The 12863-nt window shown below is 37.2% G+C and overlaps 1 protein-coding gene across 14 annotated transcripts in view; it reads left to right on the top strand.

The window, feature by feature from the left end:
• Positions 1–12863, top strand: part of PTPRM (protein tyrosine phosphatase, receptor type M) — a 462428-nt gene that overhangs the window by 145155 nt on the left and 304410 nt on the right. For 13 of the 14 annotated variants that reach the window (XM_021385886.1, XM_021385885.1, XM_021385884.1 and 10 more), the window contains 2 exons: positions 7518–7596; positions 11162–11277. In XM_021385886.1, coding sequence (XP_021241561.1) covers positions 7518–7596; positions 11162–11277 — 195 coding nt within the window. Of the gene's footprint in view, positions 1–4010; positions 4047–7517; positions 7597–11161; positions 11278–12863 lie in introns of those variants that run through there. The other variant, XM_021385892.1, reaches the window with a different exon arrangement.

The following is a 12863-nucleotide window of genomic DNA, read 5'->3' as shown; positions in this document are numbered from 1 at the left end:
AGAGGCTATATACGTGGATTTTGTGAGAACATGCATTGAAGTTAGGTGAGAGCTCAAATCGCTTAATGTGTGGTGGAAGGAAGCAGAGGACCCACCTGAGAGGTGTCTAGCATCAGTTCTGTTTCGTAAGCTCCTACTCTTTTGATTAAAAAAATCTTAGCTCTTTTGTCACAAACCCATGTGTTTTTTGCATAAAATCCGAAAGCTACAGAACTTTATCTCAGGAATTATCAGAGGCTGGGTGATGTTATTGAATAAATGTGTAGTCTTCTGAGAATATCGTTTAAGGTATGATGGGGCCTTTTTAACTTTTCATGCGTGAAGGCTGGTAGTTTCCTGAAAGTAATGTTTAGGAAAAGGCTCGGCTTTAGCAGATGAAGGGAGAAAGCCATACAGTGGTCGGATTTGCTTTTTTGTGTTTTAAGTTGCATATTCACGTAGGCATCTGCATATCTGTGAATGCACTATAATTCCATTCCATTAATAGGATACCATAGAAGGTGATCAGCTGCAGATGAAGCCAAGATGTACTACAGACAAATTGTATGATAACATTCCACAGTTGTAATATTTATATAACCCGGGATGCATAAAAACAGTGGTGTAGTCTGTTTTGCTACTGATTCGTGAAGAATGTAGGCAAAATAACTCCCACTAATGGTAGCTGAATAGAAATTAGATTCTGTAGCGTGGAGTGAATTTTAATCCAATGTCTAAAGATTTATTTGTTTAAACCACGTATTAACACACATGCAAAGCATTCAAAAGATTTAATAGTTAAGTGTTTTTATTATTGTAGCAGCAGTTATCCAAGCTGGCTAATACCTTTCACATTGAGTTTCCATTTAGAATTGACTCTTTAGAAGTACAGTCTCTGAACAAAGTAATTAATTTCTCTCAGCATACACTTTTCTTTTCACTAGGTAATTATTTGTGTAGGTTTCACTGCATATGAAAGCTGTGCAACATATATAAATCACTATAATAACCTGCATGTAATAACACTAATTGTAGTCTAATTACTGCATATTTAAACTTAAATTGTGAAGTATTCTGTTGATTACGATACATCTAATTCCATAATTAATGGTCTTCTAAGTGCTACTGCTTAACATCTGCCTTTGACTTTAGGGTATGTCTACACTGCATTCTACCTACTGATTACAGTACAGTTGCAGTAACACAGGTTCAAGCTGCCAAACACTTTCTGAGGGTCAAAGATAATCAGCACAGCTTGTTCTTTTCTGCTGTGGCTCCTGGTCTCTGAGTTACTTGTTTCAAAGTAGCTTAGGTATTTCTGCATTATTTTTGTGTTACAGAAGGAGTTTATTATGCCATTGGAGATGGCCTGCAAACAAAACAAGGCTCCGCGTGATTACTTTCACCCTCCTCTATACTTGAACAGAATGTACACAGAAAAAAATAAGAAGAGAAATGCTATGTAGATGTCTGTGAGAAGTGGTGAGCTTGTTTTTAGGTTCTTGGGGACCAGTCTCAGTAGGTTGAGAGGCTTCAAAATTGATGCTTTGAGATAAAAGTAAGTGCTGAAAAGGCTGCTCCTCTAATGAGGAAAGGAGGGGATGTTTTTGTCTCTTTTAATGTTTTGATTTTTTTTCCTGGTTTGGATTCTGTAGTAGAAGGAAAAAATGTTGATTTCAAGGTTGTTTTATCTTTTTTTTTTTTCCAGGTTGCTTAATGATTCTCAGACAAATTTGTGGTATTTGAGATCTATTTTACATTTCTGAAATGTTTCCAGTTTTAAAACTTTACAGTATGCGAAATGCTGCTACTGAGTAGATTCTGATGAGAAGCTTTTGTTTCCAGTTTCTAATCCTGCAAGCAAGCAATTTGGCACAGCACTATTGTAAGCTACATACTATCCTCCTGTCACTTTTTATATTTTGAATTATTTGCTTTGTAACTTGCTTGGAGTCACTCATGGCAGCACTGAGCTGAAGCAAATCTTGATTTAAAAAAAAAAAAAAGCAACAAGTACTACAGTTTTTTAAATCCAGAATTGGAACTGAAAGGATTAAAAATAATTTCCATAGGAGTATGCTACTCTGTCTGCTTGTGCACCTTTAAATATAATTTCCTCTGAAGCTAGCATGAGTAAATGGGTAAGCACATGCTGGTAGTTCCTGAAGTTTTTCTCTGTGAAGACACAACGGAATTACATGGTATCACTTCACATTAAGATGAGATTTATCCTTTACCAGTCTGACACTTTCCCCTGTAAATTGGAAGTTTAGGTAATACAAAACAGTAGATCCAACCTGCTTTTTCAAATCTGGACTTAAACTTTCATTTCTTTCAGAATCTGTTTTATACAGGCGGTACTTGGAGTTTGGTTCATGCAATGTACTTCAGTCACCAGCTAGGATAAGAGTGGAACTCTTTGCGCAATGAAGGTCATGCTCAGGTTCTCATATCTTGCGTGCTCTGCATTAAACTGCATGCTTATGGTTCCTGAATTGCACTTTGAACTCAAACTTGGAAATACATATTGCCTTTTAAATGGCTACTGGTCAAAAATCTTCTTACTGAGTTGTGTGATTTAGGAGTGCATTTATTTTTAGAAAGATGTGTGAAGGTAGACCGCACATCTAAATTAAACAAAACAAAACAAACAAAAAAAAAAAACCAGCAATATGTAAGTGTCCAAGAGTAAGCAGATGTGTTCTTGTTTATGTTTGAACAAAGGTCCAGTGTTTTCTCCCATCCCTTGTTCCTAAACCAAGAAAGATATGTCTTCAACAGGGAAATGTTCAACCATGTCTGATTTAAAAACAAAGCAAGAAGAGCATGATGTAGTAAGCCTGACAGTTTGGAGCTCAGTTTTCAATGCTGTTCACCTTGAAGAGATTTCTTTGGACTCTCAGGCTGGCAGCACAACCTAGGTGTTGTTTAATGTGCTGAAGTGCTCATTTGAGCATTGGACGGTAGTTGTGTAGGAATGATAGATGGAGATGCACATAGCATGCAATAAATTCCTAACCTATGAGGCCTAACCATGTTCTAGGTGTGGTAGTGCTGCTAAGAGCCCAGGTAAATAAGCTCTGACAGGTTTCTGTGGGGTCTGTGAAGGACCAAGTCAGAAATGTCCCTTAATGTGGCTTTGAAGAGACAGTAAAAACGGGGGCTATCATAGGACAGGCCCCCAAAGGGGAATGGTGCTCAGCTTGCAGGGGTGTAAGATGTTGCCACTTCCCAGCACCTTTGTGTAACCACTGGTGTCTGATGTGACCAAGGAAAGGAGCAGCTGGGGGTATAACGCAGCAGACAGTGAAGGGAAGGCAGCAAATGCTGTCGGCAGGGTGGAATGCGTGCTGGAGGAGTCTCAGCCCAGTTCATGGGGAGCAAAAAAACAGTCCTGATGTTAAGGAACTTTCCCAATCCCAATACTCCTTTTTCTGGCTTGCTTTCTTTTTTTTTTTTTTTTTTTTTTTTCAAAATGCTATTTTAAGTCATGTGAAGTAGAGAGTATTTACGTTAGGTGCAACCCACCTTTCAACTAAAAGCATTGTGATTTTGCAACAACAAAGGCAGGAATTTACAGAGTGAGGTTGTGTGGCAACAAAAACTATTTATTCCTATTGTTCAGGGGAGCAGAGAAGTTATCACGAGCCGCACATTTTCAGCAGTAAGCGTTTACATTTGTGAGCAGCCCCCCTTCCTTTGTTCATGCACAGAAAGGGGAAGCGGCAGGAATGAGAAGCTAATTTTGCCCTTCAGTGAAGCAGGGAGGCTCTGGGACGTGCAGCGTTAGGCCACTTCCCTGCTTCCTCCTTGGCAGGCCCGGGAGGCAGGGCTGGGCGTAAAGCAGCTCCCAAGCCAGCATCAGCCCAGCTCTTCCTGATCAGATGAATTTGGTGCTTTAACCAGTTGTTTCCTGCCTGATAAGATGATGGAATAATAAGACTAACAAACCGAAGGACTGCCCAGCCTGCTGTTGCTTGGATGTCGCCTTTGTTTTGACTGGAGTCTGTCATATTGCCCACAGGTGTTGCAGCAGCTGGGAGGAAATGCAGAGTTTGGCTTCTGAGGTAAAAATGTGAAATTCTGCAAAACACACAGCTTTGCCAGTGTGAAATGTTGGAGAAAGTTTGGCATGAAATAAGATGCAGGGTTTTATTTCGAAGCAAAATTATTAGGAAAACTGATGCAGATCTGTGAATAGTCATAGAATCATTTAGGTTGGAAAAGACCTCTAAGGACATCAAATCCTGACAGCCCTGTCAGCTTTTTAGAGGAAAAATAAGTTACCAGAAGTGTTTCTAGGTCCAATCCTGAGCACTCCAAGCAGTACATAATACTTACAGGGGATTTGCAGACCCATGTCATCTGTAGAATCAAATTGTTTTTTTACTATAAGAGGGAATGTGCTCACTTAAGCAAATACTGTGGTCCATAATCTTTATTTATTTTAATGAAACAATACTGGATTTGGATACAGAAGTTGATAGTATTTCACAACCTGTGAACAGACAGGAAATTATGTTACTGTACTTTCAGCGTGTGTCACGTTCTTGAACATATGAAGGAAAAGGCACATCAATGATGTCTTTTTGGATATAGTATATCACTGCTGGCTATAGTGTCCCTTTCTATTTACTAATAAATGTGTCTTTTCTGTCAAAAAAGACTAAAATATATGGTCAAGTAAGTTGAGATCAGCTTGACTATTGCATTTAATTGATGCCTGATTAAACCAACTGTATTTCTACTTGTATAACTTTTCTTTGGAACTTGCTCTCCTCAGTGACAACAACTGCAATTTAATAGCGCATCCAGCTGGCAATTTCTTGGTACATTGCTTGGCCTATTTGTGACAATGATATTTTTGGTATATTGTCTAGAGATACTGCAGAAAATTTTAGATCACTCATTGAATCTTTCTCTGATGCCAGAAGTATATCCAGTTTAGTTATTTCAAGGTTGTAGTTTCTGCCAGTAAACTGAGAGAACTGGTTTATGGTCAGGATCTATACTTGTCTGTGAGTATACTGTGATAAGGAAGTACTTGAAACCTATTGGAGAATCTGTAGGTAAGCTCCCTGATTATGGATTACAGAAATTATTTTCAGATCTTCTACTTATTTGGTAGGTATATGATTTTGTTGGAAGTCAGACGACTCCCTGTAAAAGGCTCTCTTATACAACTATTTTTTGAAATTAATTAAATCCATGTCATATGACAGTAATAATTTTAGCATAAAACTTCATGATTTGGCTGGCTTCTTCAAAGTTTTGCGTATGCAGATATCTCCAGTACTTTTATTCATTTTAGCATATCTGAAAATGAAGAGCCTGAACAAAACTTCCTCTCTGCAGTGATGGGATCATGGATCAAGTAGACTTTTCATGTGGCTTTGTGCATATCTCCTTACAGTGACTTCCCCAAAAGAAACTTTAAAGAAACTTGTGAGATCGATTTCAATAAAATAGGACTTGGAGTTCTTGTTTTTTTCTTCTTAACAGTTGGAACTCAAAGCAACTAGAGAATACAGGAGAGAAATTGGAGAAATTGGATTTTTTCAGGCTGCTCTTTACCTCCTCGCTTGGATTCAGTTCTCTCAGCAGCTTTCTTAGAGGCATCATATTTCCCCAGGAACTTTTCCATTTCTGAGTCCAAACTGTCTACTCCCCGTTCTTTGCTGCCATGATGTAACATCTCTGTCTTTACTGCATGTTTCCAGCACTGTGCAATCATTCTCATGCCCTACAGTCTTTCAGACCTACTCTGTTGTAAGTAGTCTCGGTAGGTCCCCAAGAAATGGAGTAGTCTCCTCCTTTTTCAATTTCCGTTTTTCTGTCTTGCACTGCCATTGGAACTTGCGGTTTCTTTGTGCAAGTTATCAGTTTCTTTATATTTCCATTTAAATACTGCTAAGGTGAGGGTAGTAGAGACCATCATTTAAAAAGCTCTTCCAGTTTTTTGAATGGAAATTATTCTTTAAGAGCTGTGTATTTGTAATTCCCAGGGTAGTTCCTAAGACATTTCCACCAAAAAAGTATTCTTTGTAGAAAAGAGATGCTTTGAAATGTTGAGAGGTCTTGGTCTAGATGCTCTGCTGAATGTAGGGAGCCACATACATAATTTGACCACTCTTGCTCTGAATGGGCAGTATCAAGTATGAGTACCATCAGAGTGCCTTCAGGCATTTAGAAGACGACAAGCTGGGGTTTGAGATTGAGCAGTCTGCAATCTTTGTCTTGCAGAACTTGTTTCTGCAAAAATTGTTTGGTGGATTTTGAACTTTCTTCGTGGCCATCTCATGCTTTCCTCCTGTTGTCAGGTTCACCTGGGGGCAATGTTAGCACTGCAGGTTGAAATTTTTGTGTGGACAGGAGACAGAAATGGAATGAAAATTAGATATTTTTCTTGTCAGCTGTGTGGAGTTAAAGCTATATTTATGGCAATTTTACTTCACTGATTTTGTGGAGAAATGGACGGAATTTAGGAGGAATCCTGTGGTGCTTGGGACAAAAGAGTAGGGTTGGAGACCACTGATGGAGAAATGAGAAAGATGAAAAATGTTGAGAGGTGGAAAAGAATTTGCTTATCTCAAGGTCTGTGTTAAAATCAGTATCGATCTTCTACCGGTGTTTATTCAACAACGGGAAACTTCGATATAATATTATGGGGCTGTATGTTATCCTTATGACATGCTTGTGTTTGCTATCGTTCTTTTTCTGCTGAAATAATTGCTGCTAAGAGTATAGTACGTAGTGTCCTTCTGCATCTATTCCGAGATCAAGTGTAGCGTATATGTGAATAGTAGTTTCTAAATTTCAACTTCTTCATAGCTGGATTTGAGCATGAGCTTCTTCTCTATTGCTTTGGAAATGTACGTGCTAATGTTATTGGCTTATTTTCTTCTATTCCATATAAACATTCTTGGGCTGTTAAAAGTAAGGTTGCCAAAGTTTGGAGATGTTTACTTCTGAGTGTGCTTAATTCAAATAACAAGAATAATCCATTTATTTTGTGACCTATTTATAGCCACTAAGCAAATAATGGCATATGGTTCTGCTTTTCTTAATTCACTATATTTGCTGGAAGATTAAGAGCATAGAAAATACATTCTTAAAAATAGATTGATTTGTATGTGATACTGTGTAGAGCACTGTATGCTGAAGAGTGGTCATTTATTTAGTAAAAGCAGGAGTGTGTTCTGCAAATGAAATAATTGAAACTATTAATTAAACTATTAATTTTAATACTTAAGAAGATCATTAGGTAACTATTTTGGCAGACCAAATACTGGGGGGAGTATTTCTCATTGTGAGCTTTGGGTATTCACTCTGGTAAATTTCTGAAACCGTATAAACATGAAAAATGCGATTTATGTTCTGGCTCTTTTTAACAACTCATTTTGAAGTTTTTTTGATTGTTCTTCATTTACAAAGAGCTCTCAAGTGTTGAAAGAGTTGACATATTTTTCCATAACAAAGAATTTGTATATTTTCTCTTTTATAAAGCTGATAACAGAAATTCTCTTTTCACTTCTCAGGTTGTTTTTGAAGTGGTAACTTCAGGTCACCCTGGATATGTGGCCATTGATGAAGTGAAAGTTCTAGGACATCCATGTAGTAAGTACCCACGCACTATTTTAAAGTCTTCTAAAATGTATGTGCTACTATCCTTCAATAAATGTTAAGCAAAAGATATTGAAAATGTCAGAAAACAATGTCATTGTCATAAAAATAGGCTGAGAATGTACAAAATGTTGTTAACATTTGAGCACTGCACCTTGCTAGCTTAGGAGGTATATTTTATGTACCATTAGTGCTCAACGTGAACCTGCGTCATCTAGCAATTCCTTCAGAACAAAAATCATCAAGACTTGTTAAATGTCTTCCTTTCAACATAAAAAATTAAATGCAGCTACAAGCTGAGGCATTAATGAGAGAGATGGACAATGCAAGAGCTGAACCAATGACATGTGACTACTTTCCCAATTCTTAGAAGGTAGAAAACTCAGCTGATTGAGGGCTATGGCTTTGCTAAACAAGATTGTTTACGGTATTTCCCCGGGAAGAAATTTCAGGTTCATGGCTAAATTTTTGAACTGTTTTACTGCCCTATTTTCTAATATGTTTCTTTATCCCATTGGGATAAGGGACTGACCTGCTGGAAGGGAGCTCTGTGGAGAGGGACCTGGGTGTCCTGGTGGACAACAGGTTGGCCATGAGCCAGCGGTGTGCCCTTGTGGCCAAGAAGGCCAATGGTAAACCTGACTTACACTGAAAAGAGCATGGCCAGCAAGTCCGGGGATGTGATCCTCCCCCTCTGCTCTGCCCTGGTGAGGCCTCATCTGGAGTACTGTCTCTGATTCTGGGCTCCTCAGTTAAAGAAAGACAGGGAACTCTAGAGGGAGTCCAGTGGGGAGCTGCAAAGATAGCTGGGGGCCTGAAGCGTTTATCTTATGAGGAAAAGCTAAGAGACCAGGGACTGTTCAGCCTAGTGGAGACAGCATACGAATATCTAAAGGACAGAAGTCAAATGGGTGGGGCAAGTATCTTTTCAGCAGTACCCAGTGACAGAACAAAGGGTAACAGGCACAAGCTTGAACATAAAAAGTTCCAGATGAACATGAGAAAAAAAGTCCTTACTTTGAGGGTGACAGAACACTGGAACAGGCTGCCCAGAGTTGTTCTGGAGTCTCCTTCTCTGGAGATATTCAAACGCACCTAAACGCTTTCCTATGTAACCTACTGTAAGGAACTAGCTTTAGCAGGGGGGTTGGACAAGGTGATCTCCAGAGGTCCCTTCCAACCCTTACAATTCTGTGGTTACTAAGAATATGCAATACATATATGCAATAAACCTTGTGAATTAAAAGTTGAATATAATAATCCAGGTGTCTTTAATAGACCGCTTATGGAAAAATCATTTCATATATGTGCTGTTTGCTAGATAAGACATACAAGGGTCATACAATGAATTGTAGGTTGTAGTCTTACTGACCAAATGACTGAGTAGAGAAAAAAAATACCAAATTTTGTGTAATTGTTCACTCTCTTTCTATGACATATTGTACGCATTGTTTGTGATTTGTAAGTGTGAGCTACAATTTAAAATAAAAAGTGGTTCATCAGTTAATACTAGAACACCTCATAAGTATCGTTTTAGTGTTAGTGGCAAAAAGATACAGACATTTCTTCAAATATGGCGACAGTTATGCAGAATCAGCAGCTATTATTTCTGAATCACTTAGTTCTAATAAACACAGCAGGCCCCCTTGTTTGGCAGTATTTGCACTTCTGCATTCTGAATTTATATCTTAGGTTTGACTAGTGAAGTATAAAGCAGCACTTCATCAGCATAGTAATTCTTCTTATGGAGTTTTTGAGAGTTTTGATCTGTGCATTCGTTCTCAGAACCTGCAAGTAGTGAGTTATATCTCATGATGTGCACTGTTCTAATTTTGCAGTGTTGAAATGTAGAAACTTTAATGAAACAGTTCTTCGATGAAGTAACTAAAATGTTAGAAATTAAAACAACAAACTAGTTACATTGTCTACAAGAAAACAGAAAAAAATAGAGAATTGGAAATAAACTATCTTGTGTATAAAGCCTTGCAAGACTCATGCTGACTTTTTTTCCTGTATATTGCCAGAAAAAGTACTTTCAAAATGATAACTAAAATTGAAATGGGAAAAATACAAAAATAACATGAAACCATGACATACGTACTAGGCAGTTGTCTGGATAGCATGGACAGAGGCCAAGTGGAAGTAAAGTCTGCATGTAGAACTGAAAGGCATGTGCTTGGCGATTGGTTGGTTGGTGTGTGTATATTTAAAAATCCTAAAATCCCTTTCTACTTAGGCCATACTTCATAATTCAGAAAGACTATTTTAGCAGAGTTTGGGAAGACTGAGGAGAAAACAAGTATGGTAGAAAGGTAAAATCAGATGTTTTTAAAAAATGACTGAGAAACTTCCTGAGAATTTTACTAGTCAGTCAGTAGTAATTTGATAGGTGAAGAGTACCTGATTCCATTTGGAAGTGTTCAAAAAAAGAAAAATGCTATGTTTAGTAAATTTGCCAAAAGGATAGCTGTCATGAAAACATTTCCTCCTGTAATTACATATTAACTTGGGCTATTTTATTCCATCTTCTGCTTCTTATAGCGCCTTATGCTGGTTGTTAAATTATTTGTTTTCTTGAATTCTGGTAGCTGGTTATTTGTATTCTTCTCAAATCTGTAATTTGTCCCAGTGATAAGCCCTTCTAAGAGAATGTCATCAACATTTTAAACAGTTGTGATGTTCTGCTAGAAAGCGTATGCTTAGTTTTGCAGTTTATTCTAATATTAGCAGTTCCATGACTGAAAGCAATGTTCAGAGCCTGGCTTATCTGCCAGTATAGATAGTGCAAAAATTCTCCTTGGCTGCAGTAGGATTTGAATTGCTGGGCAACAATGCATTCTCAAGGGTGAGTTTCTGTGTCAAATTTCTCTGTTTTTCTTTGTCGCATTGTTGGTTCTTTCTAGTAAAACAGAAACATACACGGTCTCTTTCCTTCTGCAGTGGACATGGGTCTTGTTTGAATATCTTTGATGTGTTAGGTTAAATGCATCTATATTGCTTTCATTTTTGCTTAAGAGTGTTTTCTCTTTCTAAATGAAAAATAAGCATCAGTATAGAGAATGCCTTGCGTTGTGTTTTTCTTCAGTGCTGTTGAAATTAATTTTATTTAAAGAACATAGAAGCGTTGTGTTAGCATTTTATCTGTTTCATGCTACAATTCTAAAGCATCTACTCTTACTATACCTGGTTAAAAGGAAAACCTGTTTCCCTGACAACATCTCTCAACTTCTTGCTGTTTTGTCTAGTCAGTAGTCTATCTAATAAATTTTTATTCCGAACATCAATTTGTTTTCAATATAATCTTCATTAATACAGATTGTTATTGCAAAAGGGATGCTAAGCTAAGATAATTTACAGCTGGAATAATTAAATAGCACCCATCACTTCTGCTTTTTCTCAGACACAGAAGAATAAAAGAATAAAATTAAAACAACCTAAAATATGATGTATATTTAGGGATTTGAACCCTTTAAAGTGGGACCATTAAATATATTCCATATGTTAATCATAACCACTGCATCTGTGTTGCATAATTTCAATCGTTTTCTTCTTCCAACAGCAAAAACTCCCCATTTCTTGCGTCTTCAGAGTGTGGAAGTCAATGCAGGACAATTTGCTACTTTTCAATGCACTGCCAATGGTAAATTCAGTACAAGTGACAGACTTTGGTTACAGGTAATTTATTTATTTCCTAATACAGTAAGATCTAGAGGATTCTAGTGTAGTTTTCCGCTCTGTAATAACTGCAAAAAGTATGAAAAATGATACAGCTGTCTATTTGATTAATGTTAAATTTTATAGTGCCTTTGAGCTAATATGTATTAGGTGTTGTCTTCTAGAAACTGGTACTGGTTTTATTGCCTATGGAGATAATGAATAAATGCGATACCTCCAAGGAAGGCCGTATTGCTTTCTCCTAATGCCTGCTCCGTCTAAATGCAACATTACACGTGATATTCTTGGCTTGCCTCTGTATCTGTTAAGATAGAATTTTCCACTAAAATTGCACTTTCTTTACAAATTTAGAGAAGACCAATATGGCAGTCAAATCTGACCTTCTGCTTTACAGAGCCAAAGAATCTTACCTAAATTCATCAAGTCTGTAATTTTTATTATTCAGTAACGTAACTTCTGTCCTTATCCTTGTGTCAAAAAGATGCATCTTCCTTCATCTCTCTTAGTAACTGGGTGCAAATCTAACTGCTGTCTTGCTGCTGTCATTCCAGAGATGTCTGTCTGTTCCTTACTGCAAACAGTAGTTTATGTTTAGATTTAGCATTAGGGATATACCACCCTTAAGTTCCCTATACTTTCCATGTGTGAAAAACATGTTAGAACTGAGACATTGTCTGTAAGAAGGACAGGAACTGAAGTATTTGGAGAGGGAGGAGTAGGAGAAATGGAAGCGATAGTAATGGGTGGGACGTTAATATGAAGTTCTCTATTTTTTTTGTCATTTAATCAATTTCAGGTTTTCAGTACAGCTTACCTTTCACCCTGTGCTTAGTACAAAATTTCATCAAGCAGTTTGGAAGTGATTCAAATATGTGGGGCAGGTTAAAAAGCTTGGTAGTTACAGGAAAACTAGCGCACAGATAAGTAAATCCATTTGAAAAACAAAACTACGTATTTATCTGTATATGCATGATGAACTGTTAATTCTATACAGAAGAAGCCCAATGAAAAGGCAGTGGTAATCTGTGCTTTTATTTGGTTTTGCATGGGTATTTTCAACCCCTGTGTTGATACGACTGACGTTTCTCTAACCTTCTAGCCCTTTAAAGACCGTATTATAGTGTTGAATTGTTAAATTAGGCTCCTGTCTTCCCTAAACCACTGAGCTTTTTTGAAAGCATGATTTTCCAGTCATGAAAAGAGTTTAGCACATAAGGGAAAATAATGGGTTGTTATTTTGTCAGTGATAACCTTTCCAGAGCCTTTGAACTTTTTCATAATGTTATTTAGTAAAATTGAAGGTAGAATTTATTATAAGAAAATCCAGATTCCATTCAGTTTTTCCCTAAGTTTCATAGAAATGTCACTTCCTTTTCAGGTTTTTTTGCATGGAATTTAGTTGGTATGTAAATTCTTTGTAAGGTTGGAAGGCCATTTCTTTATTTTAGTAATTCGATTTCCCTTTGGATTTTATTTAGTATAAAATCATTCTTCTCAACAACCATAGTGATTCCAGAATATCTTTGCTGAGCTTAGTTAGGTGATTCCTTGCTTATACATGGTTACAAGAATTTTTTTTTCTCTGT

This window comes from Numida meleagris, chromosome 2, assembly GCF_002078875.1.
Source record: "Numida meleagris isolate 19003 breed g44 Domestic line chromosome 2, NumMel1.0, whole genome shotgun sequence".
NCBI classification, from domain to species: domain Eukaryota; kingdom Metazoa; phylum Chordata; class Aves; order Galliformes; family Numididae; genus Numida; species Numida meleagris.
Note: the sequence above shows the minus strand (reverse complement) of the source record. Positions and strands in the feature narration are given on the sequence as shown.